General features: G+C 39.7%; 1 protein-coding gene across 1 annotated transcript; it reads right to left on the bottom strand.

Moving 5' to 3' along the window:
* Positions 1–301: 301 nt before the first annotated feature.
* Positions 302–24,372, bottom strand: Gcna (germ cell nuclear acidic peptidase). The gene is made up of 10 exons (XM_040281947.2): positions 23,687–24,372; positions 15,132–15,178; positions 14,655–14,691; positions 12,295–12,377; positions 10,567–10,968; positions 9,175–9,250; positions 4,783–4,927; positions 2,848–2,986; positions 1,583–1,787; positions 302–1,020 (listed from the first exon to the last, which is right to left on the bottom strand). The coding sequence occupies exons 1-10, from the start codon at positions 23,746–23,748 to the stop codon at positions 771–773; spliced, it is 1,446 nt and encodes a 481-aa protein (XP_040137881.2). The 5' UTR covers positions 23,749–24,372; the 3' UTR covers positions 302–770.
* Between the last annotated feature and the right edge of the window lie 224 nt (positions 24,373–24,596).

Below are 24,596 nucleotides of genomic sequence, written 5' to 3'. Positions count from 1 at the left end.
AGTTGAAAAGACAAGGAAATGGATTTTCCCCAGAGCCTCCAGAAAGGAGCATATCCCTGTTGACACTTTGATTTTAGTCCAGGATGATTCATTGCAGGTTTCTGACCTCTAGAACTATAAGATAATACATTTGTGTTGCTTTAAGCCACTAAGTTTATGGTACTTTGTTGTGGTAGCCAGAGGAAATGAATACAATGTTGGTTCCAGTCCACATCCTGGACATCTCTCAGAAATAGGGAGTCTGCTGAAGAACGTATGGGCATTAACAGAAATGAGATAACAAACAGACTTTGCTAATGAATGAGATGCAAAAACATTTTATTTGTTGAATAATTATACAGCTTGACAGCTTCACTCAATGTCATCAGCAATTGAATTCAACAACATGTTTGTCTTTTCTGTCTAGGTGGGTTTAGCAGGTTACATCTGACAACAGTCCTGTGTAAACTGCTGCTTTTAAAACTTGTTCTCTTCCCAGTATCATTTTCATTCTCTCAACCTGCCACTCTCAGAAACTCATTTTTCTTCTTTATTTTCTTCTACATTTTAAAACTTGCTTTCAAAATAAGACCCAAGGTGAATCTGGAGTGTTTCAGGGTATGGTCCTGGACAAAATGACTAGCAATAGAACCCTTAGTTAAGAACAATAATCATGAATAACAAGAATCTTAAAACACGTATTTAAACTCTAATATTCATAACTTCACAATAATAGAGACTTTTTTCTAAAACTTTTCATCAGTAAAGGATTCAGCTCATATAAACATACTCTAAGGATTCTTCTTTTGTTTACTGGCAACATAATCCTTGCTGAGCTTTCTCATCACATCCCCATGGCTGATCCCAGCTGTCCCTTGAAACACCACTCGGTAATTCTCCTGCACATATTTGGCAAATGGTCTCACATGGGGCTCAATGGGGGTTCCATCTTTACGAGTTAAAGGCAGCATGACCAGGGGCCCCCTGCATCTGGCACAGATAAAGCGTTCTGTGTTCAACGATTTGGTGTAGCGGCCAACCCTAGTGAGAAAAGGGACATCATACAACAAAGAAATCAGTCACTGTACCTCAGCATTAGCTCTGAGATGTTAGCCTTGGGCCCAAAGAGAAAATTTCCCACAGGTTCTCAGAGAATGGGGCCATAAGCAGCAGAGGGGTTGGGCTAGCTCAAATTAGGGATAAGAGTAATATAGAGAAGGTTGGGGGACAGAAACAGGAATACAGGAATAAGGGCTCGGTGTGGTGGCACATTCTTGTAATTTCAGTGACTTGGGAGGCTGAGGCAGGAAGATGGCAAGTTTGAGACCAGCCTCAGCAACTTAGCAAGGCACAAAGCAACTTAGTGAGATGCTGTCTCAAAATTTTTAAAAAAGGGCTGGGGATGTAGCCTAGTGGTAAAGTGTCCCTGGAATCAATCCCCAGTAACAAAACAAAAAAGAAAAAAAGGAATAGGGAATTGAGAAAGAGAACATGGAAAGAAATAGGTTCACTCTTCAAATCAGACACCCTTCGATTTATTCCTATAGTCACTACAAGAGCCACTTAGAGGCCAGACTGGAAAGTCTGAGGGGAAAGGTCTTACCTGGTTTTGCACTGAGTACATTCATAATTAATCTTGTAGTTAATTGTATAGTTATGGCAACGAGTGACCCTGGGCAGCTCGGGGTGCACCGCATTGGATTTTCTTGCATAATACTTCCATGCATCACCATGAGAATCTCGGACACCATCAAGCAGCCAGGAAGCAGCATGGCATATTTCATGGATCAAAGTATCACGGAGGCGGTCTTGGAAAAAGATTGAAAAGAAACTGTGAGCACTAAAACCAATTTGCTTCTGATCTGCTACCCAACCCTTCAACTTTTACCACCACTAGACACAAAGCCATCTTACATAAGTATTCACAGGCAGTCATGAGTGTTACCTTCCCAGGATTCTGAAAGTGAAACTTCCGCCTACTTCAACCCGATTTTGTTAATGACAGAGAGCCTTAGGTGAGCAGGTCTGTTTGGAGGAGCTCCGACGTGTTCATCTTTTTGTGGGGTGCTGCTAAAGATACACCTGGACAAGACTTGGTTTCTGTCCTCGGGGAACATAAGTGACCAGGGTTGGGGAGGGGGAGTAATCCTTAGGGCCTTGGGATTTGGTTAGAAATTCCATAGCAAGATTGGGATCTGAGCTGAGCCCTTGACGAATGACTGGATTCACAAAGCTAGTAAAGCCATTGGGAGGGAAGGTGAAAGGAGCAAAGGTTGAGGCGAGAAAGCATGTGGTACATTTTGAGGGCTGAGAAGAAATCCCAGTTGGAGCATGAGCTAGTAGTGGAATAGTGAGAGACAGGACCAGTTAAGTGGAGTGAGGGCAGATTACAATGGCCTCAAAAGTCAGTCTCTAGGCATTGAAAAGCCCTGGGTTTCCTACTAGGAAAGCAACATAGTGGTGTGTAGGAGACTGAATGCAGCAAGGAAAAGAATGAGGGGATATGGACCCACACCTGGGTGGAGGCAGAGATGGAAAAGGAATAACAACAGGAGAGTCAAGATGAAGGAAGATTTGGTAATTGGCTATATATAGGGGGATCAGGAACCTCACCTAGTGAGAGAATAGAGATGCTGCCTCTGGCAAGTGGAAAATGTAGACAGAAAGGTAGGCTTGGTAGATTGATGAGTTGGATTCTCAGGAATGATGAGGCATACAATAGTAATATCCCCCAAGCAACACACGGTAGGTTTGTTCACCCAAGAATGGCAGTTCAACTTGACACAGACTGCCAGCTAAGAGTAATTAACAGGTGCAATGTCAAAAAGAGAGAGCACTGCAGTAAGGCTGCCATACTCCTGCCATCACCTGCAGAGTCACAGACTTTCAAAGAAATCTCGATCTTGGCATAGCGCTCCCTTTTGGGGTGTCGTGTCTCACTAGTGGTGCATAAGCCAGCAGTTCTCAGCATCTTTTTATTCCAGGTGATTTCTATTTTCTCTGGCATCTGAAAATAAAAGGCAAATGAAAGGAATCAGAAAGCAGTTCTAAGCAGACCAGAAAATATGACCTCAGGAGTTTTTCTCCCTCTAATCCAAAGTAAGAGGAAGTTTCTCCCCCAGATTCTTGATGCTAAGCAAACTGGGGAGAAATCTATTCAATGGGCATGCAAATCTAAACATTCTGGGAGAATAAAAGCCAAATTGCAGTCCAGGTAAAGATACTTAATAGGTGATCAAGACAAGAGAGAATGTTGAGACCATGTGCATACAGGGTTCGCGCTCGCCTGTGCAGAGACAAGTCAGGGGCAGCTAAGGAGAGGGATGTAAGCGTGCTGAGGTGAGTGAGCCGGAAATCTGTGCATAGGAGCACCCAGAAAGAACTAACAATGCAACTCAGGATACATCAGGCTCTGCTCATCTGAAATACCACCACTGTCATCAGGAAGAACATTAAAGGCTGGGGAACCTTTAGGATATTGGAACTTCCCTCTGGTAAGTCTTGTCACCAAATACAATAAAACCTAAAAACCTAATGATCTAAGGATGGGGGTGCAGCTCAGTGGTAGAGTGCTTGTCTAGCATGTCCAAGGCCCTGGGTTCCATCCTCAGCACTGCAAAACAAAAACAAAACCTCAGAAACCAAAAAATCAAAACAATACCAAAACCCCTGAATGACCAACAGGTCTCTGCATCCAAATTCTTTCCAATCCAGCCCATATCTCAAGACTATACTGTCAGATTAATGTCTTTCAGTAGCTTCTACATGTCACACCATATCCTGTGCAGTGAGTAGTGCCTACTGAGTAGTGCCTACTTTAAGTTTAAAGTCCCCCAACCTGATCTTCAAGGCTTTCCATCCATTATCTGGGTCTTCATGATCAAAAAAAAAAAAAAGAGCTTACTTACTATGTTCTGGGCCCTGTTCTAGGTACTGTGTGTGTGTGTGTGTGTGTGTGTGTGTGTATGTGTGTGTGTGAATAAAAACAAACTTTTGTCTTACAATAATTTGGAGGTAATAAGTACATTTGGTCCTCTGATCTGTGGGTTTTGTATCCACAGTTTCAACCAACCAGAGATTGAAAATATTTTTAAAAATTGCACCTATTTTAAACATGTACAGATTTTTTCCATGTGTCCTAATTCCCTAAATTGCATAACAATTATTTACATACTATTTATATTGCATTAGGTATTATATAAGTAATACAGAGAAGATTTAAAATCTATGGGAGAATGTACATAGGTCACATGCAAATATTTTGCCATTTTATATAAGGGATTTTGAGCACCTGAATATTTGGTATTTGTTGGAGGTTCCTGGAACCAATCTTCCAGGGATATAGGGGCTGACTATACTGTTACTGTCCCCATTTTACAGATGAAGAAACAAACTGAGGTTAAGTAACTTGCCCAACTCACACTACTCTTTCCCATAATCATTCAACAGGAACCCTCTCTTGGAGGCAGTCAAGCCACAACACAGGCTTGCTCCCTCAGCACTGTTGTTCTCATTACTTACCCTCCTTCAAGAACCAGGAGCCTACTTCCTCCAGGAAATCCTATTTCCTGGCCACTCAGTCTCAGCCATTTCTGTCTGCTGATGTCCTGTAGTAACACCATACGTCCCATACATTATAACCCATAATCATTCTCTATTTCTTTCATGAATGGACATCTCATCTCCCCACCCAAACTGACATTTCTCAAGGGCAGTAGTATACACTGTCAGTACACTATGTGGTACACCCTAGAATGCTGGCATATAGCAGATACTCAATAAATGCTCATTTATCAATTATACCTTCTGATCAAAGACGGTGCTGTTAAACAGTTGGTAGATTTTCTGAACCAACTCATCCTTATTTTGCTTGAAATTCTTTCCAGAATATTTCTTTGACTTTTCAAGGTCACGTAAGAAACATCCAGGTATTTTGCACATAGATTTCCTGTAAAGGCAAATTCAACTGATTTTTGTATAGGTAAAGGAATAGAAGAAATGCATGCGTAAAGGTCAGACTAAGAGCAATTTTGAAAACTTGCTGCTGCTCCTTCTTCTAGCTCCGATGATGAGGGCATTTCCCAAGTTTCCATTTGTACCCTTTTCTTTTCACACTTGGCACATTCTCAAGAAGTAGGAGGCCCAGTTTCAACCTCAAAAAGACTGATTCTCCATACCTGTAGCTGCAGTCTTGAGCTCTTTCCTAAAATCTAGTTCTGAATTTACAACTGCCCAATACAAATTTCCAAGTGACTAACACATGTAGTCTATCTCCAGTACAATTTGTTCAAATATCAAACTTCTGTTATAACTGGTTGAAAACCACAGAGGACATTTTTAAAGATGTTTTTTGGTTGAAAATGGACATAATAACTTTATTTATTTATCTTTATGTGGCACTGAGGATTGAACCCAGTGCCCCACCCATGCTAGGTAAGTGCTCTACCACTAAGCCACAACCCCAGCCCCACACAGAGGTATTTTTAACTCATTTCTTCCTCCCTTACCCCATGTTTAAATCGGCACAGACACACACTAATATTTCCTTCCCAAAGGCTTTTCCAGGCAGCTGCTCCTTCCCAACCTCACTGTCACCTCCCTAATTCAAATTCCCATCATCCCCTTGATGCCTTGATTCAACAGTATTCCTCCAACTGTTCCTTACTGCCAGACTTTCTTCTAATCCCATTATGTACACCCCTCCAGATTCATTTTCCTAGGCCACATTCCAGAATGTTACCCTCTGCCTTTTCATTGACTGCTTGACCTGGCATTCAAAGCTCATTTCTATCTGGTTCCAACCTCTATTTCCAGCTACCATTTCCACTTTGGTCAAAGGCAACAAAGATATTTCCTGAACACAAACCATGATTCCCCACATGTCTCAGCACAATCTCTTCTCCCATGGCCTAGAGAGACCCCCATCTCCATCTCTAGTAAGAACCACCATCTGTGTGGTGCTTTATCATTTGCAAAGAACTTTCTTTTCCGGGCTGGGGTTGTGGCTCAGTGGTAGAGCGCTTGCCTAACCTGTGTGAGGCACTGGGTTCAATTCTCAGCACCACTGTAAATCATCAAAATAAAGGTCAATTGACATCTAAATTAACATTTTTAAAAAAGAACTTTCTTTTGGGGCTGGGTTTGTGGCTCAGCAGTAGAGCACTTGCCTAGTGCATGTGAGGTCCTGGGTTTAATCCTCAGCACCAAATAAAAATAAATCAATGCAAGTATTGTGAAAAAAATAGAACTTTCTTTTCATCCTATTTAATCCTCACAAGGACCTTTGAAAAATGTACTAATGTTTTTACCATCTCTACCTTGAAGGTGAAGAAACTGAAGCTCAGAAATAACTTGTCTAAAGATCACAGAGACAATGAATCTTCTGATCCAAATCTCATAGTCTTCCCGTTAAACCACAATCGCTGTCCCAACTTTCAAGGCCTAATACAAATGGCACAAAGAATAGTGCTCAGCATATTAAAAAACTCATGCATGTAATAACTATCTATTTAAACTGAAGCATTTTTATCTTGGCCTCAAAAATTCACAAGTCCAGAGAGATGAGCCCACAGAGCTGGAAAGATAAAACAAGAGCAAACACAGAGATTCTGAGTCCACAGAACTCTGTGGACACTGTGATTTTTGCCAGAACACTTATTAACCCTTAAATTGCAAAACAGCCCCTAGGTAAAAAGGTTGGTGTGTGGAGAAGAAAGTACCAGACATGCAAAGGAGGCTAATGCAAGGGTATTCATCCCAAAGCCTTATATGGATGACTCCAACATTTCTACCTCCAACATCTAGTTTTGAAAGCAAATTTGCATCAGAAAAGTTGATAGATGAAAACCTGAGCCACCTACAGGCTTCAGCAGAGGATAAGACTCCTGTATGTTTGTAGTCAAGGAAGGTGCTTGCCTTGTAGCTTAGCAAACTTCACCTCAAGACCTGTGCCACTTCACTGCAGGCTGAATACTACCACATCAGAGAAACCAAAAAGACCCCAAATTGGATACATCAGACACATGACCAGCAGGCAGCCTATACAGAACAATGCTACACACACAGGAAGCCCCCAGACTGACACAGGAAGTACCAAGGCAACAGTTAAACAGTCCAAACAGGCTAGCCTCTTTTGAATGAGGCAGATTGACAAAGACACCAAGGGGAATCTTCTTCCTTCTTATACCACAGTCTCTAGCAAAGCAGTCTGGGAATTACCTAAGATACCCATCCCTATAGGCAAAGCAGCTTGAATATGTATCTAAGTATCCAGAGAAGACAACTTACTGCAAGGTAGTCCATCTAAGATAGCACACGGTGGGCTGCCACTAGCTACTTCAGCCAGCAAAAGGCACAGTGACGCAGAGAAGTCCGAGTTGCTCTGTTGCCCCAATGTCTCCATATTTTGTTGCAGAATACAAGTTTAAAAATAATATATAAGTTGCCGGGTACTGTGGAGCATGCCTGGAATCCCAGTGGCTTGGGAAACTGAGGGAGGAGGATCGCCTAGTTCAAAGCCAGCCTCAGCAAAAGTGAGGTGCTAAGCAACTCAGTGAGACCCTGTCTCAAAATGAAATATTAAAAAGTGCTGGGGATGTGGCTCAGTGGTTAAGTACCCCTAGGTTCTGTTGAGAGCCACAGCCAAAGGGGCCCCAGCAAACTTCCAGCTGCCAGCAAACTTCCAGCTGCCAGTTGATGATTGGCTCACAGTGGCCCCAGCAAACTTCTAGCTGCCAACTGATTGGCTCCTCTGTGGTGATGCTCATTGAGCTGTTTCCCCGCCCTTTCAGACCATGGAGCTGCTCATTGGGGGACTGTTTTTGGCTCTGCCCACGTGATCCAGCCAATCAGCCTCAAGAGCAGGAGGAGTGGGGGAGATTGAGAGGCTTGTGGAAAGCCAGTGGTGGCAGTTGGGCTCTGAAGGTTTTTCCTGAGGAGCTGTTTTGTTTGGTGTGTGTGGTTCTAAAAATAAAGTTCATTTGTTTTGACAAGTGGCTCCTGAATTGTGCCCAGCCAGACTGCAGCAAGGTTCCATCCCCAATACAAAAAAAAAAAAAAAAAAGTACAAGCTAGGGTTACTGCCCAGTGATAGAGCACCCCACCTGCTTAGCCTGTTTGAGGCCCTGGGTTCTATCCATAGCACTGTTAAAAACGAAAATGAAAACCAACCAAAAATAATACAAAAAGAAGTGCTCACAAGAAAATCACAAAGTTCTTCAATTATGGTCCTTTTCTTATATGATACTTCAGGTGAATATGTATTACTCCTGAATGCAAGTAAAACAAACAGAAAATTATGCTTACTATATCACATTTTTAAGGGGAAAGGGAGAGAAGTTGCTAGAATCTAAATGAGAAAATATATTAATTTTTTGATTTAAGTTATTAATATTTTTGGTCTAAATGATCAGTGGTTTTCAGGATCAACTATAAACAGCTTAATAAAAATAAGAGATAGCTGGAGATATAGCTCAGCTGGTAGAGTGCTTGCCTCGAATGTACAAGGCCTGGGTTCAATCCCCAGCACCGCACAAAAAAAAAAAGGTCGGGGGAACTAAAACCAATCCATTTTATCCTAACATTTAAACTTTAAAAATTTACAAGAGGGCTGAGGGGTCACTCTGAATAGTAGAGTGCTTGCATAGCATGTGTGAGACCTGGGTTCCATTCCCCAAACTGCAACAATACCACATGGATACACACAGTAGTAAGAAAAACTGGGTTCACTCAAAGCAACAGAAAAGCTTAGAAGACATTCTTAACTGCCCTCCCTCCAATCCCAATAGACTGAACAAATAGGTCACTATCTCTATTATGTTGGCTTGGGTTTAGTACAAACTGGTAGCCATGGGGCTGTATCCAACCTGAAAGTAGTGTCTTGTTTGGTTACACAATATTCTTTGACCCGAGTTTAAAGACAAAGGAAATTTCAGATACCAGAGGTGCTGTGGGAAAAGAAGGGCTCCACTCTGCCAAGGTAACTGCAGGGATCTTGGTAGCTTAGGTGCTAGGGTAAGCAAGGAGGGAAGCTTACTCATTCTGCATGTGCTCTCCCATTTAGGGACAGATACCTTGCCACCCTTCCCAACCAGACTCCACCCCCTTAAAGAATTCCCCTCCAGTGCCCAGTGGGCTGTTAAACATGCAATAAATAGGCACTCAATTCCTGTTCAAATGGGTGTGAGAAGTACATACCCAGTCTCACATTTTTCAACTTTTACTGCACTGGATTTCTTCTTTGAAGGACCACGCTTTTTTCTTCCACTAACAGCTGGAAGGATAATATAATAGTCAATTTGTACCCTGGAAATTTATACCATCAAGAAACTGACAGGGGGCTGGGAATGCGGCTCAGGCGGTAGCGCGCTTGTCTGGCATGCGTGAGGCCCGGGTTCGATCCTCAGCACCACATACCAACAAAGATATTGTGTCTGCCGAGAACTAAAAAATAAATATTAAAAAAAAAATTCTCTCTCTCTCTCTCCCCTCTCTCACTCTCTCTTTTAAAAAAAAAGAAACTGACAGGGGCTGGGGTTGTGGCTCAGTGGTAGTGCACTTGTCTGGCATGTGTAAGGCATTGGGTTTGATCCTCAGCACCACAATAATAAATAAATAAATAAATAAAATAAAGGTATTGTGTCCATCTACAAAAACAGAGAAACAAACCAACTGACAGTTAAACCCCAGAGGGACTTACACAGCCAAGCACAGAACATCTATCAATAAAATTGTGGGTGAGGGCTGCATATGACTGCTATCTGAGTGACTTTATGGCAATCCCTGAGCCACTACTAGAGTGAGCTGGGTAGCAATCTGTCATAGATACTTACTGAGGACTATCATAAAAGTATGTATATGTGTCATTAGAAGCCAAGGTGTGTGGGCAATTGAGACTCGCACACTCCGAGCAATGGTACAACATAGCTCACACACTTGCTCAAGGAATGGCTCATATCCTCAGCAGTACCTTCACCCAATCTGCAAGCCAGACTTCACCTAGGACTCACACTGCCAATAATTAGGAACTAATGGTTTTACTCTTTCATTTATTTTAAAATATGGTATCTTTTACATGCCAACCATGAGGCTAGATCCTGAAAAAAAAAACTAAAAGATGAGGTAAGAGTCTTCTCTTGAAGAGGTTACTAGGGAGACAGACTCATGACCATGTTACAATACAGTGTTAGAAGAGACACTCTGGAACTTTGGGGACCCAGAAGGAGGAGCTACTCTAAGTTTATGGCTTCACAAAGAAACTGAGAATCAAGCTGGGTCCTATGAAATAATGGGATATCCTCAGGACAAAAGATGCAAGAAGCACTCCAAGTAGGCAAAAAGTGAATAGACAGATATGGGTGTTCCTACTCTTATTTCCAGGAAGATCCTTTCCACTGGAATGACTGCTTCCCTTTGCCACTTGGAAGTTGTAATGGCTTGGGGTTGGCAGGCAGGACAGGCAGGTCTGACAACACAGGCACGACAGGCAGGCCTGACAACACAGGCACATGGAGTTGTAAAGGTGGTGTGGACACACTTGGCAGGCTTGGCACATTTGTGGGACACACACACTTGACATGATGGGCTTACCAGGTGTTACACGTATATTTTTGGTTTTGTCCTTCCTTTTCTTTGGCTGTTCCACCACAGGTATGGGTTCTTCACTTGGCAACTTTGTATCTATAATTTCTAGGTTAGCCTCAGGATCATTTGGTGGTTGGCCAATATTTTTACCAAAATCCTGCATCTCAACAACATTATCAGGCAAGTTGTACTGGGAGATAGCAAACTCAACTACCTTTTCTTTATCAAGAGAAATTTGGCCCTGAGCACAGAAATCTTCTTCAGTTAGCTTAGGACTCTTCAATTTGTTATTGTTGCCACCATCATCATCATCATCATTATCATTATCATCATCATCATCAATAATAATTATTGGAGGCTCCTGGGTGGGCTGCTCCTCAATGACAGAAAACTTTTCCAGCATCTCATCTGAAATACAAGAAACAAGTATATAAGTACACTCCTTCCACCTGTTCCTTATACATGAAATATTGGCAGATTATTCAGAACAAAATTAAACAAGCTGAGAACCATGAATCACGGTTAACAACTATTTGAGATTGTTCCCCCCCACACATACCTTTTTTTTTCTTTTTTGGTGCTAGGGATTGAACCCAGAGGCACTTAACCACTAAGCCATATAAGCCATATCCCCAGCCCTTTTTTTCTATTTAGAGACAGGCCCTCATTAAGTTGCTTAGGGCCTTGCTAAGTTGCTGAGGCTGGCTTTGAACTTGTAATCCTCCCGCCTCAGCCTACTGAGCTGCTGGTCCTTTTTTTTTTTTTTTTCAATTTTTCTGAGAGCAGCGACAGATAAAATAATAAAGTTCAGTGGTAATTTCCAAACCATATTTTCTAAGTAGGATAATGTAGTTACTCGATAGTTTCTGGATACATCTGCAGTTGTGTGTTTTCACTGGTCCACAGTATAAATAAGAAAAATTAGTATATTAGTGGTGTTTATTATTTTTATTGTCAATGGGCCTTTATTTTATTTACTTATATGTGGTGCTGAGACTCAAACCCAGTGCCTCACACACATGCTATAGGCAAGTACTCTGCCTCTGAGCCACAACCCCCAGTCCCTGCCCCTTATTTTTCACTGGAGCACTATAATCATACATAATAGTGGAATTCATTATATCATGGTCAAACATGCCCTTTATTTTGTGATTATGTCCTGGCTAAACTTTTGGTACTCTTCACTTTACATAACTATGAAGATAGTAGATGGTAACTGGCATTTTTAAACCATCATCCCTACAAGTCTCCATCAAGTTGGAAAAATGGTGGCACCCATGCCTCTTACTCCTTTCTTTTTTTTTTTTTTTTCAGAGTGGAAACTAGAAGTTTATTAAAGGACAGCAGAAAAGACTTCTCCCGGAGGAAGAAGGGAACCCAAGAGATGGAATCCCCCTCTTACTCCTTTCTCCTTACTCTTCCTGATTCCTACATGAAGGAGGGAAAGAAGAATGGCCCCAAGAACACTGGAGCCTCAGCTCAGCTCTTGACGTTCTCCCCTGTTTCCTTAGTATAGTTCTAGGCAGGTAAGAACTCTACTGAGGGGAAAACCCAAGGTCTGAGGCAGCAGGGCATGTGGGGAGCACAATCATATCCATGTCAAGTATATACACAGAAAGAAATGGTAGCACTTGCTACTGATTCCAAACCAAAAAAGCATGCTGACTTTGATCCCGAAACTGTTGCATGCAATGAGGCTTCAGAGCTCAGCTACTTCTCGAGGAGTATACTTGCCTTTACTGCTTATTTTGCGTATCTTAGCTTTCTTTTTCTTATTGACATAGTCATCATCAGACTCTGATTCAATCACCACACAGCTGAGTGACAAGACAGGGGTGGGAGTTGGAGAAAAGAAAAATATGAATACAACATCCTTTTTCATCATAGCATTTTCTATCTTTTCTACAATGACTATGATCCTTGTAAATGTTTGATCTGTTTCCCACAGCAACTCTGTTCCCCTTAGTTGAAACTACTAACCTTTCCATTCATCCTGATTTTCCCTTCAAAAGGAGATATCTGCATATACTGAGAGTGAACCAGGCTCTGTCAAAGTGTATGCCTCCAAATTGTTTTAGTACAGGGGAAAAGCTGATCAGGGAAATGTCTATTTAATTGTCATTCTTCTCTATCAACTTTGAGATGCACTCATCTGAGAAGAGCAGAGAGCCAGAGATGGAGAGAGGCAGCCTTAGAACAGGGAGGTTTCTCCTTAGCACCATTCTGAAGTCTGAAGTCAGCACTCTCTCTTCTATGGACAGATTGCTCTGACAGTAGTTATGCCCGGCAGTGCCCCTGTGCTACGCAGGGTGAAGATAGTAAGTAATCCCTGGGATCCTTGGCTAGCCCTGATATTTTGGGGTTAGAGGCTCCAGCAAGCTGAAATTTGCTACCTCTTATATTTTCAAAGTAGTTTATGAAAGGTATGATTTATTTTGATGATGAGGAACAAACTTAAAAATACATGTTACAGGATTTGTCTGTACCTGTTACAGAAACGAATGTTAATCTTATTCCACTATGTTCACTAAAAGTTTTTACGGTGCTAGGGATTGAATTTAGGGGTGCTCTACCACTGAGCTACCCGCTACCCCCTTGTCTTTTTATTTTATTTTGAGACAGGGTCTAAGTTATTCAATCTGCCCTTGAACTTGTGATCCTCCTGCCTCGGCCTTCCTAGTAGCTGGGTTATAGGCATGCACTACCATGTGTGGCTATGTTCACTACTTTTAAGCTGCCAAGTTGATGGGTGTTTGCTATCCTATTAACTATTACTCCAGCCTAAAAATTCCTTCTCTTTAATTTTCTGTGCAGTTACCTTTTGTTTCTGTCCCATCCTTTCCAACCACTACTATTCATCTCTTTTCCCCAACTCACCCCCAGGGTTTATCTACCCTCTCATGCCAATCCAATCAGCAACTAAAACTGGGTTACAAATCCTATTAAATATATGCCAGCCCAATCTATTATTTCCAGCCTAACTTCTCTTCTGAATTCTACCCCTGATTCACTACTTACCTGGAGATCCTGTGGGTAGGGATGACATTTATTCAGGATACACAGGTTTGATGGCATCTGTTCTGACCAGTCAGGCATTCATCCTTACTAATCCCTGCCCATGCTCTCTAGGTTATTTAAATGTTTTTAATATCAATCCTGAATATAGGCCCCTGAATTTCAACATGTCCAAAACTAAACTCATCATATTCTTCCCCAGTTTCACTCTTCCTATGATATTCCATATATTGAAGCCACCTGGGACTGAACCAAGACCTGTGGACACTCCAGGCAGGCCCCTAAAAACCGACTTTCTTTAAATAGTTTTCAATATATACCTGGTAGAGGCTGGAAGAAACTATTTTTTTTCTCTTGAAAAATCAGAGTTTTTTAAATCATCAGATAAAATCTTTATTGCATACAATATTGTACACAGAATACTTCTTAGGAGCCATGATGACCATTTACGATGCAAATAATAGTCATAAAAATATTTTGCATCCTGGTGGTGATGAAGGTTATTTAAGATTTACTGCAGGACTTTTTCAATATTCCCTATCATTTGGCCCCTGGGCAACACTCCTTCATCCCTCTCTGGTCAGAACAGAGGCTTGATCAACAGGAACATTAGTAGATCAAGCTGAAAGATAGTATTCAAATCCCTCTGGGATATACTGACCTAAGCTAAAGTTTGATTTTTATACGATGAGCTCTTCAAATTGACTAACAATATGATCAAAACAATGCCTCACAAGATTCTTTGGGAAATGGCTTGCACACTGGATCAGAGAAGAGATCAGGATGAGATGACTCCTTTTTTGACTAGTTGAGTTAGGAAGCTAAATCACAGTTCACTGAGACATTTGGAAAAATAAACTGACCAAATAGATCATGGGCACAGTGGGAGAAGATGGGAGGAGGAATTTTGAACCTGGTGGTGAAGTCAAACAACCATTATGTTCCTGTGGAGGCACCATATTGTGTTTACATAGGAAATGTGATGTTTACTCTTAAATCTTCTTACCCCAGAACATCAGACATTTTTCCTTTGAGAGAGAAAAAAAAAGTAATCAAGTTTTAACAAGTCTCTTCCTTACCTGACCCACGTCTTCTGTGCTTTTGTTTTGACCTTAACTAAATAGAGAAAAGGAGAAGGTATTAGGAAGCATCTGAGGCATGGTAAAATCTGATTTCACCTATCTTTAACTCCCTAACATGCAAGTCCACAAATTAGTGCTGGTAAAATCCATGTCCCCATAGGGCAGAACACTTGCCTAACATGCATAAGGCCCCGAATTCAATCCTTAGCACCACTTACAAAAAAAAAAATATCTATGAAAGACAGGATACAGGAGACCAAGAAGAAGAAAAAAAGTAAAGGAAGTAAATTGGAAAAGAAGCTCAGAGAACTTCCCCTGCTACTGAGAGGAGGGAAAATAACTTCTCCAACCCAGAGAGCCCTAGAGGAGTCAAATCCAGGTTCAGCTTATGCCAAACATATCAAATCACATTTTAGTCATCTCTACAAAGACACTTCAACATGAATATCACTGCTTTGAGTGGACTCTACTTACGGGACTCATGTTCTTCACTACTGCTTGAGTCCAGAGAAAGAACACAACTGTAAAAATAACAGGATGCCTTTTAAAAGAAGGCCACCAACATCATAAGCAACCAAATGTCAAAAATCTTGACTGAACAACCAGTTTCTGAAGTGTAAAACATTTTGAAGCCCTTATAAAATTAGGATCACAACAGCAGAGGCAAAAAGAAATTGAAAAAAGGCAACAAGTTTCTTGGTCTTTTCTGCTGAATGAAAGTTAGGGAAGAATGTTAGCCAAGCATCATCAATAAGCATGGAGAAGGCTGTTTTCTGTCAATGGTTGTTTCTAATTAGATATGAAAGTGAATCTGATAGAGATCACAGGGGAAAGGACTCGATGAAGATATTGCAGTGAAAAATCAAAACAGCCAGGTTTAGTGGTGCGTGCTTTTAATCCCACTGATTCAGGATACCAAGACAGGAAGATCATCTAGGCAACTCAGAGTTCCTTCCTCAAAATAAAAAAGGGCTGGGGATGTAACTCAGTGGTAAAGTGCTCTTGGGTTCAATTCCTAATATCAAAAGGAAAAGGGGGGGCTGGGGATGTGGCTCAAGCGGTAGCGTGCTTGCCTGGCATGTGTGCGGCCTGGTTCGATCCTCAGCACCACATACAAATAAAGATGTTGTGTCCACTGAAAAACTAAAAAATAAATACTAAAAAAACTCCCTCCCTCCCTCCCCCCCCCTCTCTCTCTATATATATATGGTTACAGTCTCTTCACAACTGAATCTATTAGAAAAAAAAAAGGAAAAGGGGCCAGGAAGTCTTCTTTTAGGGTGTTGCTACTTGGAGAAGGCCTACTTACTCAATTGCTAGCTAGGTAAATGGATGAGTATTCAAGTCCATTTTGTGGGAAACTGATAAAGTTGGTGGTTATGTTCATTAGTTTTAATATTTCTCCAATGGATCAAAACATCATATTATATACCATAAATATACACAATTATTATCAATTAAAAATAATAAAAACTAAACTTTTATTAAAGGATTATGGTTATAGATAGTAGTTGGGTTCAAAGTACAGAATAGTTTCAAAGCTGTGAACAACAATGTCAGGACCTCTTGTTTCTCTACCTCATGATTTGCCAGCAACTCCAACACTCATTCTTCTCCATTGCCCTGTCAGGCTGCTTCACTTACTTCTTACCAGACAGCTATGAGGTGAAGTCAAACCACATTCTTGCTCAGAACTGTTTAGCTCTCCAGATAGTGGTTGGCTGGATATCCCACTATTAGCCATTCACTGCAGATCCAAAATCCAGCCTGGTGGAGGCACACTGCAATAAGTATCACTTTACTGCTGGAGCCTGACTACATCATCAATGATCTTAACATTAGTTATCACAGGGGATATAAAAATGCTAAAGGAGGTGGACATAATAGCTACACCGAAGTTCAGGTTTTATATACAAAAAGTTAGACTCAACCACTTCTCTTTGGGACTTTTAATTTCACCCAGAGCTTGACACTGGGCTGACTGTATACTTTGTCTTTCAAGATACAAGATGATTGATTCACTTTCCTGTTTAACTAAATTTCCTTAGTCATTTGTCAACTACTGTACACTAGGCTTATTCAGCAGTAGGCTTAGGAAAATTTCTTTTTAAATCAGGAAAGAAAATTCTTGCTGATTTTGCAGATATGTGTCAATACATGACCTTGATTATCAGTAAATAGTGCAATATATATGGTCAAAAAGAAATATATGGTCAAAAAGAACACAGATTGTTTGGTAACTTTTTTCAAGTAAAATTTGCTAGCAGAAGCACAAGTCCTTAGAATGTGTTTCAAGAAATCGTGTTGCTATTATTAGGAAATATATGCATTGAAGGAAGAGTCACATGGCTTAACCAAAACTCTAGCAAGAAAAAACTAAGAAATAACCTTCCAAGGTTGAAGACATACCGAATGAAAATCCTAAAAACTTTACAAAGAATCTAAAGATCTTCTCCCCTTTCAAACTGAGACCATAAACCATAAAGATCGTGAATGCTTTTGTATGACTATAGTCTTTGCTCTCTTGGTAATTTTTTTCCCTGTGACAATTTTTAAAAAATATATATTTTTAGTTGTACATGGACACAATACCTTTATTTTATTTTTATGTGGTGTTGAGGATTAAAACCAGTGCCTCCCACATGCAAGGCGAGAGCTCTACCACTAAGCCTCACTCCCAGCCCTCCCCATGGCAATTTTTGCAACTCAATAAATATAATTAAATATGAGTATACCTATGGTTCATTCATTCAACATATACTGAGCATCTATTACCTCCTTGGTACAGGGGCTACAAAGGGAGTAAAGACTTCCAAGAATCAGAGTCTAGTAGCAAAAAATAAGAAAGTAAATAGATAATTTTTATGAGCCTTACTCCAAAATGACTAGAACCAGAAATTGCATTTTGTAAACACAACCTCAGGCAATTCTAATGCAGGAGGCTGGAGGACCACACTTTCAGAAACATCAGTTGAGTGTGAGAACATTCTTTTCCTTAAAATAGTCAATTGAAAATATTAGTTGGCTGTAGGGGTGCACACCTATAGTCCTAGCCACTTGGAAGGCTAAGGTGGGAGGATTACCTGAGCCTATGAATTTGAGACTGGTCTGGGCAACATAACAAGACCCTGTTTCAAACAAACAATAGGTGACCATTTATTTTTTTGATCCAATTATTCTAAACTCAGTACGATGAGGTAATTTTTAAAACACAGAGTTTCTGCATATCATCAAGGTTATTTTTTAAAATATTCTTTATAGTACATGGACACAATACCTTTATTTTATTTTTATGTGGTGCTTAGGTTCGAACCCAGTGCCTCACTCATGCTAGGCAAATGCTAGGCAAGCACTCTACCAACTGAGCTACAACCCCAGGTTATCTTTTTGTTTGTTTGTTTTGAGACAGGGTACTGCTATGTTGCCCAGACTGACCTCAAACTCCTGGGTTAAAGCCACTCTTCTGCCTCAGCCTCTAGAGTATTTGGGAATACAGGCACATACCACTGCAGCTGGTTTCATCAAGGTTATCTTATGATAGCATTAATAAAATAGGCACTGGGGTTGTGGCTCAGCGGTAAAGCTCTCACCTCACATGTGCAAGGCTCTGGGTTTGATCCTCAGCACCACATAAAAATAAATAAAAATAGTTATTGTGTACAAGTACAAAAAATTTTTTTAAATAAAATAAAGATTCTTAGGCTTAACAAAAGAATAGTTAGTGGGCATTGGGGAGTACTCACTAGGCTTTGACTGTAGGATGAAAACCAGTCTCCATCTCTTTGCATTAAGTATTGCAGAACTTCTACCTTTGAACTGCCAACTCCCCCTTGCTTTTCTAATAAATGACTTTATCTCAAAAGACACTGGGAAAATAGAAGCACTCAAACAGGAACTCTATTTTCCCACCAACAACTCTACCAACCCATCTGCAACTATATCCAATTCTGATGTCCCTATCATTAACAGCAAGTGAACACAGTGCCCCTGCCACTATCTAAAGCCAATTCCTCCCTTGTAATTTGCATCTTGCCCCTCTAGCCTTAAGGATTTTATTCCTGCAATTTCAGCACCCTATATCATTGTCCCCTCTCTTGTACATTCATTCTACTATCCCTATCCCAAAGTCCCCAAATTTTGTATGAATAGTCTTGAGCTTTCCACGAAACTCCAACTGTCTGCTTGACATTTACATCTTAGATACTTACTACATATTTATAACATAACATAGCTAATACAGATTCTTTTGGGGGGGTATTGAGGATTTAATGCAGGGATGATTTTACCACTGAGCTACATCCCCAGACCTTTTATTTATTTAAAAATATTTTTGGTTGTAGATGTACATAATACCTTTATTTATTTTTATGTGGTGCTGAGGATCAAACCTAGTGCCTCACATGCTAGACAAGCACTCTACCACGAAAATACAACCCCAGCCACTCCCTCTTTTGAGAGGTATCACTAAATTGCTTAAAGCGTGGCTAAGTTGCTGTTGCTGGCCCTGAACTTGAGATCTTCCTGCTTCAGCCTCCTGAATCACTGTAATTATAGGCATGTACCACCATACCTGGCAGCACAGAATTCCTTATTTCCATCCTCAACTCTGTTCCCATCTGTCTTACCCATCTCATCCAATGGTACCAGTAAAGTAAGCTGAAAAATTAGGAATTACCCTTGATTTCTCTTTCCCTCACTTCCCACATTCCATCCATTAATAAGACTTATTGTTCTACCTCTATATTTCATCTAAGACATGTTACTATATATACCTCTTAGGAAAAAAAAAAAACACTACCAAACTATAAACTGCCATCAAATATATGATGAATGCCAATTTCAGGAATGGTGAAAAAAGATGTTTCAGAATTGAACTATTTGGCTGGGGATGTAGCTCAGTGGTAAAACACTTGTATAGACAGCATATGCAAGGCCTCAGGCTTGATTCCCAGCACCACCAAAAAAAAATAGTAATAATAAGATGAACCACAATGTGATATTTCTTCAAGCCTCTCCAACTCTACTATTAACATCCTACTGTAAGCCACCATCATTTCCCAGTTAGAAATCAGACTTCTATAATATCAAATTCTTGAGCCTCAGCTATAAAAGAATCATTTCTTTCCCAGGGCTAATTTGAAAAGTAAACAAGATAATATCTGCCCTCTTCTATGGGATCATCACTTCTGCCTATTACAGCACTAATCACACATGACTATAATTGCCTGTTAACATATATCTTTCCATTTCCTTCCTTCTTTTTTTCCATGTTAGGGCCTGAGATCAGGGCTTTGCACATGCTAAGCAAGCACTCTACCACTGAGCTACAACTCCAGGCCTTTTTTAAAATTTTACTTTGAGACAGGTATTGCCAAGTTGCCCAGGCTAGCCTTGAACTTGTGGTCCTCCTGCCTCAGCCTCTTAAGTAGCTGGGGTTACAGGCTGTTTACATGCTTGTAATCCCCCAGCCCACAAAATAAACTACGCAAGGACATGAAAATATATTTGTCTTGCACTCCTCAATATGAAATCAGGATTCAAAAAATAAAATGAATGAACCTCAAAGAATGATTCCAAGAGCCTCTTTTATTATACTCTTCCTCATAGAACCTCAAGTTTAGTTTTGTTTTGTTTTGGTACTGGGGATTATACTCAGGGGCACTGAACCACTAAGCCACATTCCCAGCCCTAGTTTTGTATTTTATTTAGAGACAAGGTCTTGCTGAGTTGTTTAGCACCTTGCTTTTACTGAGGCTGGCTTTGAACTTGAGATCCTCCTGCCTCATCCTCCCGAGCTGCTGGGATTACAGGTGTGCACCATCACATCTGGACAAACCTCAAATTTTGGAAGTATTTTTGCCTGCTAGATCACACTAATAATTTTCTCTGTATAAAACTTTAATTGCAACTATATGGCCATGTCGGTGAAGATTAGAGTTACAAAGTCATTGCAGAGTTGATATGGTCTTTGTGCTTGTAGCTTCAGAAACTCAAGAGTCAATTCTTATCAATGCTAGGGGCATAACTACTGTTAACCAAATTCACAAGTGCATTTTTAGAGAATTTTTTTTCTAATTACCTCTCAGGACCACCAGTGCCAACTATCTGTTCTAACATACACCCTATTTGGGGCAAGGGACTAAAGGTTACAGAGGAAAATAGTTTTACCTTTTGATTTTAACATGCACACAAATATTAGTTTAATTTCTTAATTAAATGCTACAAAAAGCATCTTTATGAATTTAATTACTTTTATAATATGGATTTTCCTAAGTTGGTTTCCCAAAATCCAATTGCTCAATCAAAAATGTCTAATTTTCTAGTTCTTAATACACTGATTACTCATTTCCAAAAAGTTGTTAGTTTATATGTCAGCAGAATTACTATAATAAGATTAAGTATTTTTAATTTGATAATAAAGGAAAAAGATATACCTCTTAGGAAAAAACAGTACCTTTTTATTACTTAAGATGTATATTTTCAGGGCTGGGGATATAGCTCAGTGGTAAAGCACCTGCTTCACACATGAGGCACTGGGTTCAATCTTCAGCACCACATAAAAATAAAGAAAGATATTGTGTCCATCTACAACTAAAAAAAATTGTTTTAAAAGATGTATGTTTTCTAATGTTTGCTGCATTCTTTTGCTAATCCTATTTTAATGACTCATGAAAAAAACAGGAATGTTTTTAAAACAGGAATGAAGAGGAACTCCTTGTCCCTGTTTCCCCAGCAGAGTGTTCCCCACAGATAAACAATGTATCTCTCATCTTCATCCAAAGTTCTTATCAAAAGCACCTATCAGCACGAGTCATGTGCACACACTTTTTTTTTGCAAATATTATGCTATATGGATTATTTCTCAGCTTCCATTTTTCACTTTAAGTACTTTAACAGTCTCACCATTATCTATGTAATGGGGATGAGCTATAATTTACTCTACTAGGCTAACTGGACATTTAAGCTCTTTTGAAATGTTTGCTATTATAAACAAATGCTTCAGTGAATGTCCTTATACATATTTGTCTATGTACTGGTAACTAAAATATATATCCTTCTTCCACAGAACTGAAAAAAGACTAAAACAGCCTGTACCTATGCAATTATATGGAGAAAAGAATAAAAGAACACAAATATTAGCCTTGGATTGTAAGGAGAAAGGACAAGAGGGAAGTATTCAAAAAACACAGGTAAGAGAAAATAAGATTGAATTACAAAGCGAGCATGCACAGGATCACAATTATACACCTAAATATGAGCGTATATCAAAGAAATTAAATTTAATTGCTTTTGAAGTGAAGGACAAAGTCCTTGTAGTGGAATTGAGCCAAAGAACTTGGGCATTCAAAAATTTGATACGTCTAGGGGCTGGGGTTGTGGCTCAGCGGAGTGCTTGCCTAGCACATGCGAGGCCCCAGGTTCAATCCTCAGCACCACCTAAAAATAAATAAAATGAAGGTATTGTGTCCAACTACAACTAAAAAATAAACATTTAAAAAAACTGATACTTCTAGATTGTCCTCCAAAAAGGTTGCACCAATTTATACTCCCACAAAGATTGTGTGAGATTGCCTACTTTTCTACAAATTTGCTAACACTATATATTACCAAACCCCTTTTCATCTTTGCTATTCTAAATTATAAAAAATGGCATCTTATTTTTTTTATTTAAGTAATATAATTAAAAATTGAATAAATGTTAATGTTTATGTGCAATTTGATATTTTCCCCCCTGAGAGCTAACTTCTAATAATCCTTTGCCTATTTTCTACTTGTTTATTTACCTTTTTAAAAATACTGGTTTGCAAAAGTTCTTTGTAGATTAAGGAAAATAGCCCTTTCACGTAATGCAAATATTTTTCCAATTTTTATTTGCCATTATTATGCCTTTGATTTGATATTAAGCTCAGAAGACTGGTCTACTACAAAATTACTAGAAATAAAATTTATGTTTTCCTGATAGAATTTTTTTTCTATTTTAAAATCTTTTAATAGTTGTAGATGGACAGCATGCTTTTGTTTCATTTTTAAAGGTGCTAAGGACCGAAACTAGTGCCTCACACATGCTAGGCAAGTGCTCTGCCACTGAGCTACAGCCTCAGTCCCTCTATTTTAAAATATTTGATCCATGTGAAATTTATTTTGGCATAAGAAGCAATGAAGAACTCTTATTTTGTTCCAAATAGCCAATCACCCTCAAATTATCTGTTGACTGGGCTGGGGTTGAAGCTCAGTGGTAGAGAACTTGACTGGCAGTCGTGAGGCACTGGGTTTGATCTTCGGCACCACTTAAAAATAAATAAAGAAAATGTACTGTGTCTATCTACAACTAAAGAAAAAATATTTTTTAAAAAATTATCTGTTAACTAATCCATCATCTTCCCTCCACTGATTTAAATAGCATTTTTATCATGAACTAAAATTTTCATATATACATTGTCTATTTCCAGACTTTGTTCTATGTTTTGTACCTTCTTCTAATATTATATACTTTCTGAAGAGGAAGGAGAAAAAAAACAGTCAGCTAATGTGCATGTACAAATATGTAACAATAAATTCCATCAATATGTTCAATTAAAATGCACCAATTATAAAAATGTAGATATTTAAAAATTCATAAAAATAAAATAAAAACTATTAGCATGTTTCCTAAAGAGCTATCCTAAAATACCTCCAGTAAGCATGGGGAAAGAAAGGCTCCCTCTAGAGGGAAGCACTACCGAAAATGGGGTGGAAGTTATATAACGGTAGGCCTGAAATCAGAACTTTCTAGAGATTACATATATTTAATAATGCAATGTGTGGCTTCATGGAGCTGTGAGCTCCTAGCCACAGATATATACATTACACAGAAGATTTGTGCATCTTGTAGGAGGCTAGACTCCTAGATTCTAAGATCCTTCTTTATAATTTTAAGATGAGCCAAATTATACACTCTGCAGACTCTAAATGAAATAAACATACTATTTGAGAAAGTTGTTTCAGAAAAAAAAAGTAAGATTAAGAAAAAACAATTTTTCAAATCTCACCAATCATCATCCTGGGTGTGCCACTGGCCAATTTGGCCAGGCTTTTTTTCCGACCTGGCCATGTCTGTAAGTCAAGATAAAGATATGCTTTAAGAAATCTGGAACTCAGAACCAGATACATTCCTACATCCTGTATTTGGGAAGCTTTTGCACTATAATTTAAAGCTGAAACTTTACTCTATGAAATAAGTATTTTAAATTCGTTTTGTTGAGGATTTTCCCTTTTGTATATATGTAAATAAAAAAAAAAAACACTAGAGCCACAGATAGTCCCAACTACTCAAGCCCAGAAATTCAAGGCCAGGCTGGGTAACACAGCAAGACCCCATCTCAAAAATCAAAAACAAAACAAAACAACCCTGGAGAGACACGGCATATCAACCCACCCCATCTTGCCTCACCAAAGTTCTATGCAGATTAATCAGAAAGACCAAAGCCAACAGTAATCCCTAAAGCTAAACCACTTCAAATGCCACTGTTAGGAAATTGATCAAAGACAATTATTTATTAGTCTCCAGATAATTTTCTTACTGTAAGGCCTGAGCATTCACCAAAACCTCTCTTCAGTCTCCCACATAATGCTCTCAGCCCCAAAAGGATGCCAATCCCCACACACACCGAGCTGATCCTCCACTACTGGATTTAATGCCCCAAAATGAGTCTCGCACCTATCAGGCACTGGCCCCTCTACCCTCTCCCACTACTCCACATTACTCCCCAACCTCAGGTTACCATTGCCTTCCGAGCCCCTACCTCCTTCAATCCAACCTCTACCACTCCCATTCCCCCCCCCTTGAACTCCAGCATCCCACAAATCTGGCCCCCAATGAGTTTTCCACCAAACACGCCCCAAACCCTGTATCACCCCACACCTCTACTAGTGCTTACAACCTCACCGGACTCTAGGTGG

This window comes from Ictidomys tridecemlineatus, chromosome X (assembly GCF_052094955.1).
Source record: "Ictidomys tridecemlineatus isolate mIctTri1 chromosome X, mIctTri1.hap1, whole genome shotgun sequence".
NCBI lineage: Eukaryota > Metazoa > Chordata > Mammalia > Rodentia > Sciuridae > Ictidomys > Ictidomys tridecemlineatus.
Note: the sequence above shows the minus strand (reverse complement) of the source record. Positions and strands in the feature narration are given on the sequence as shown.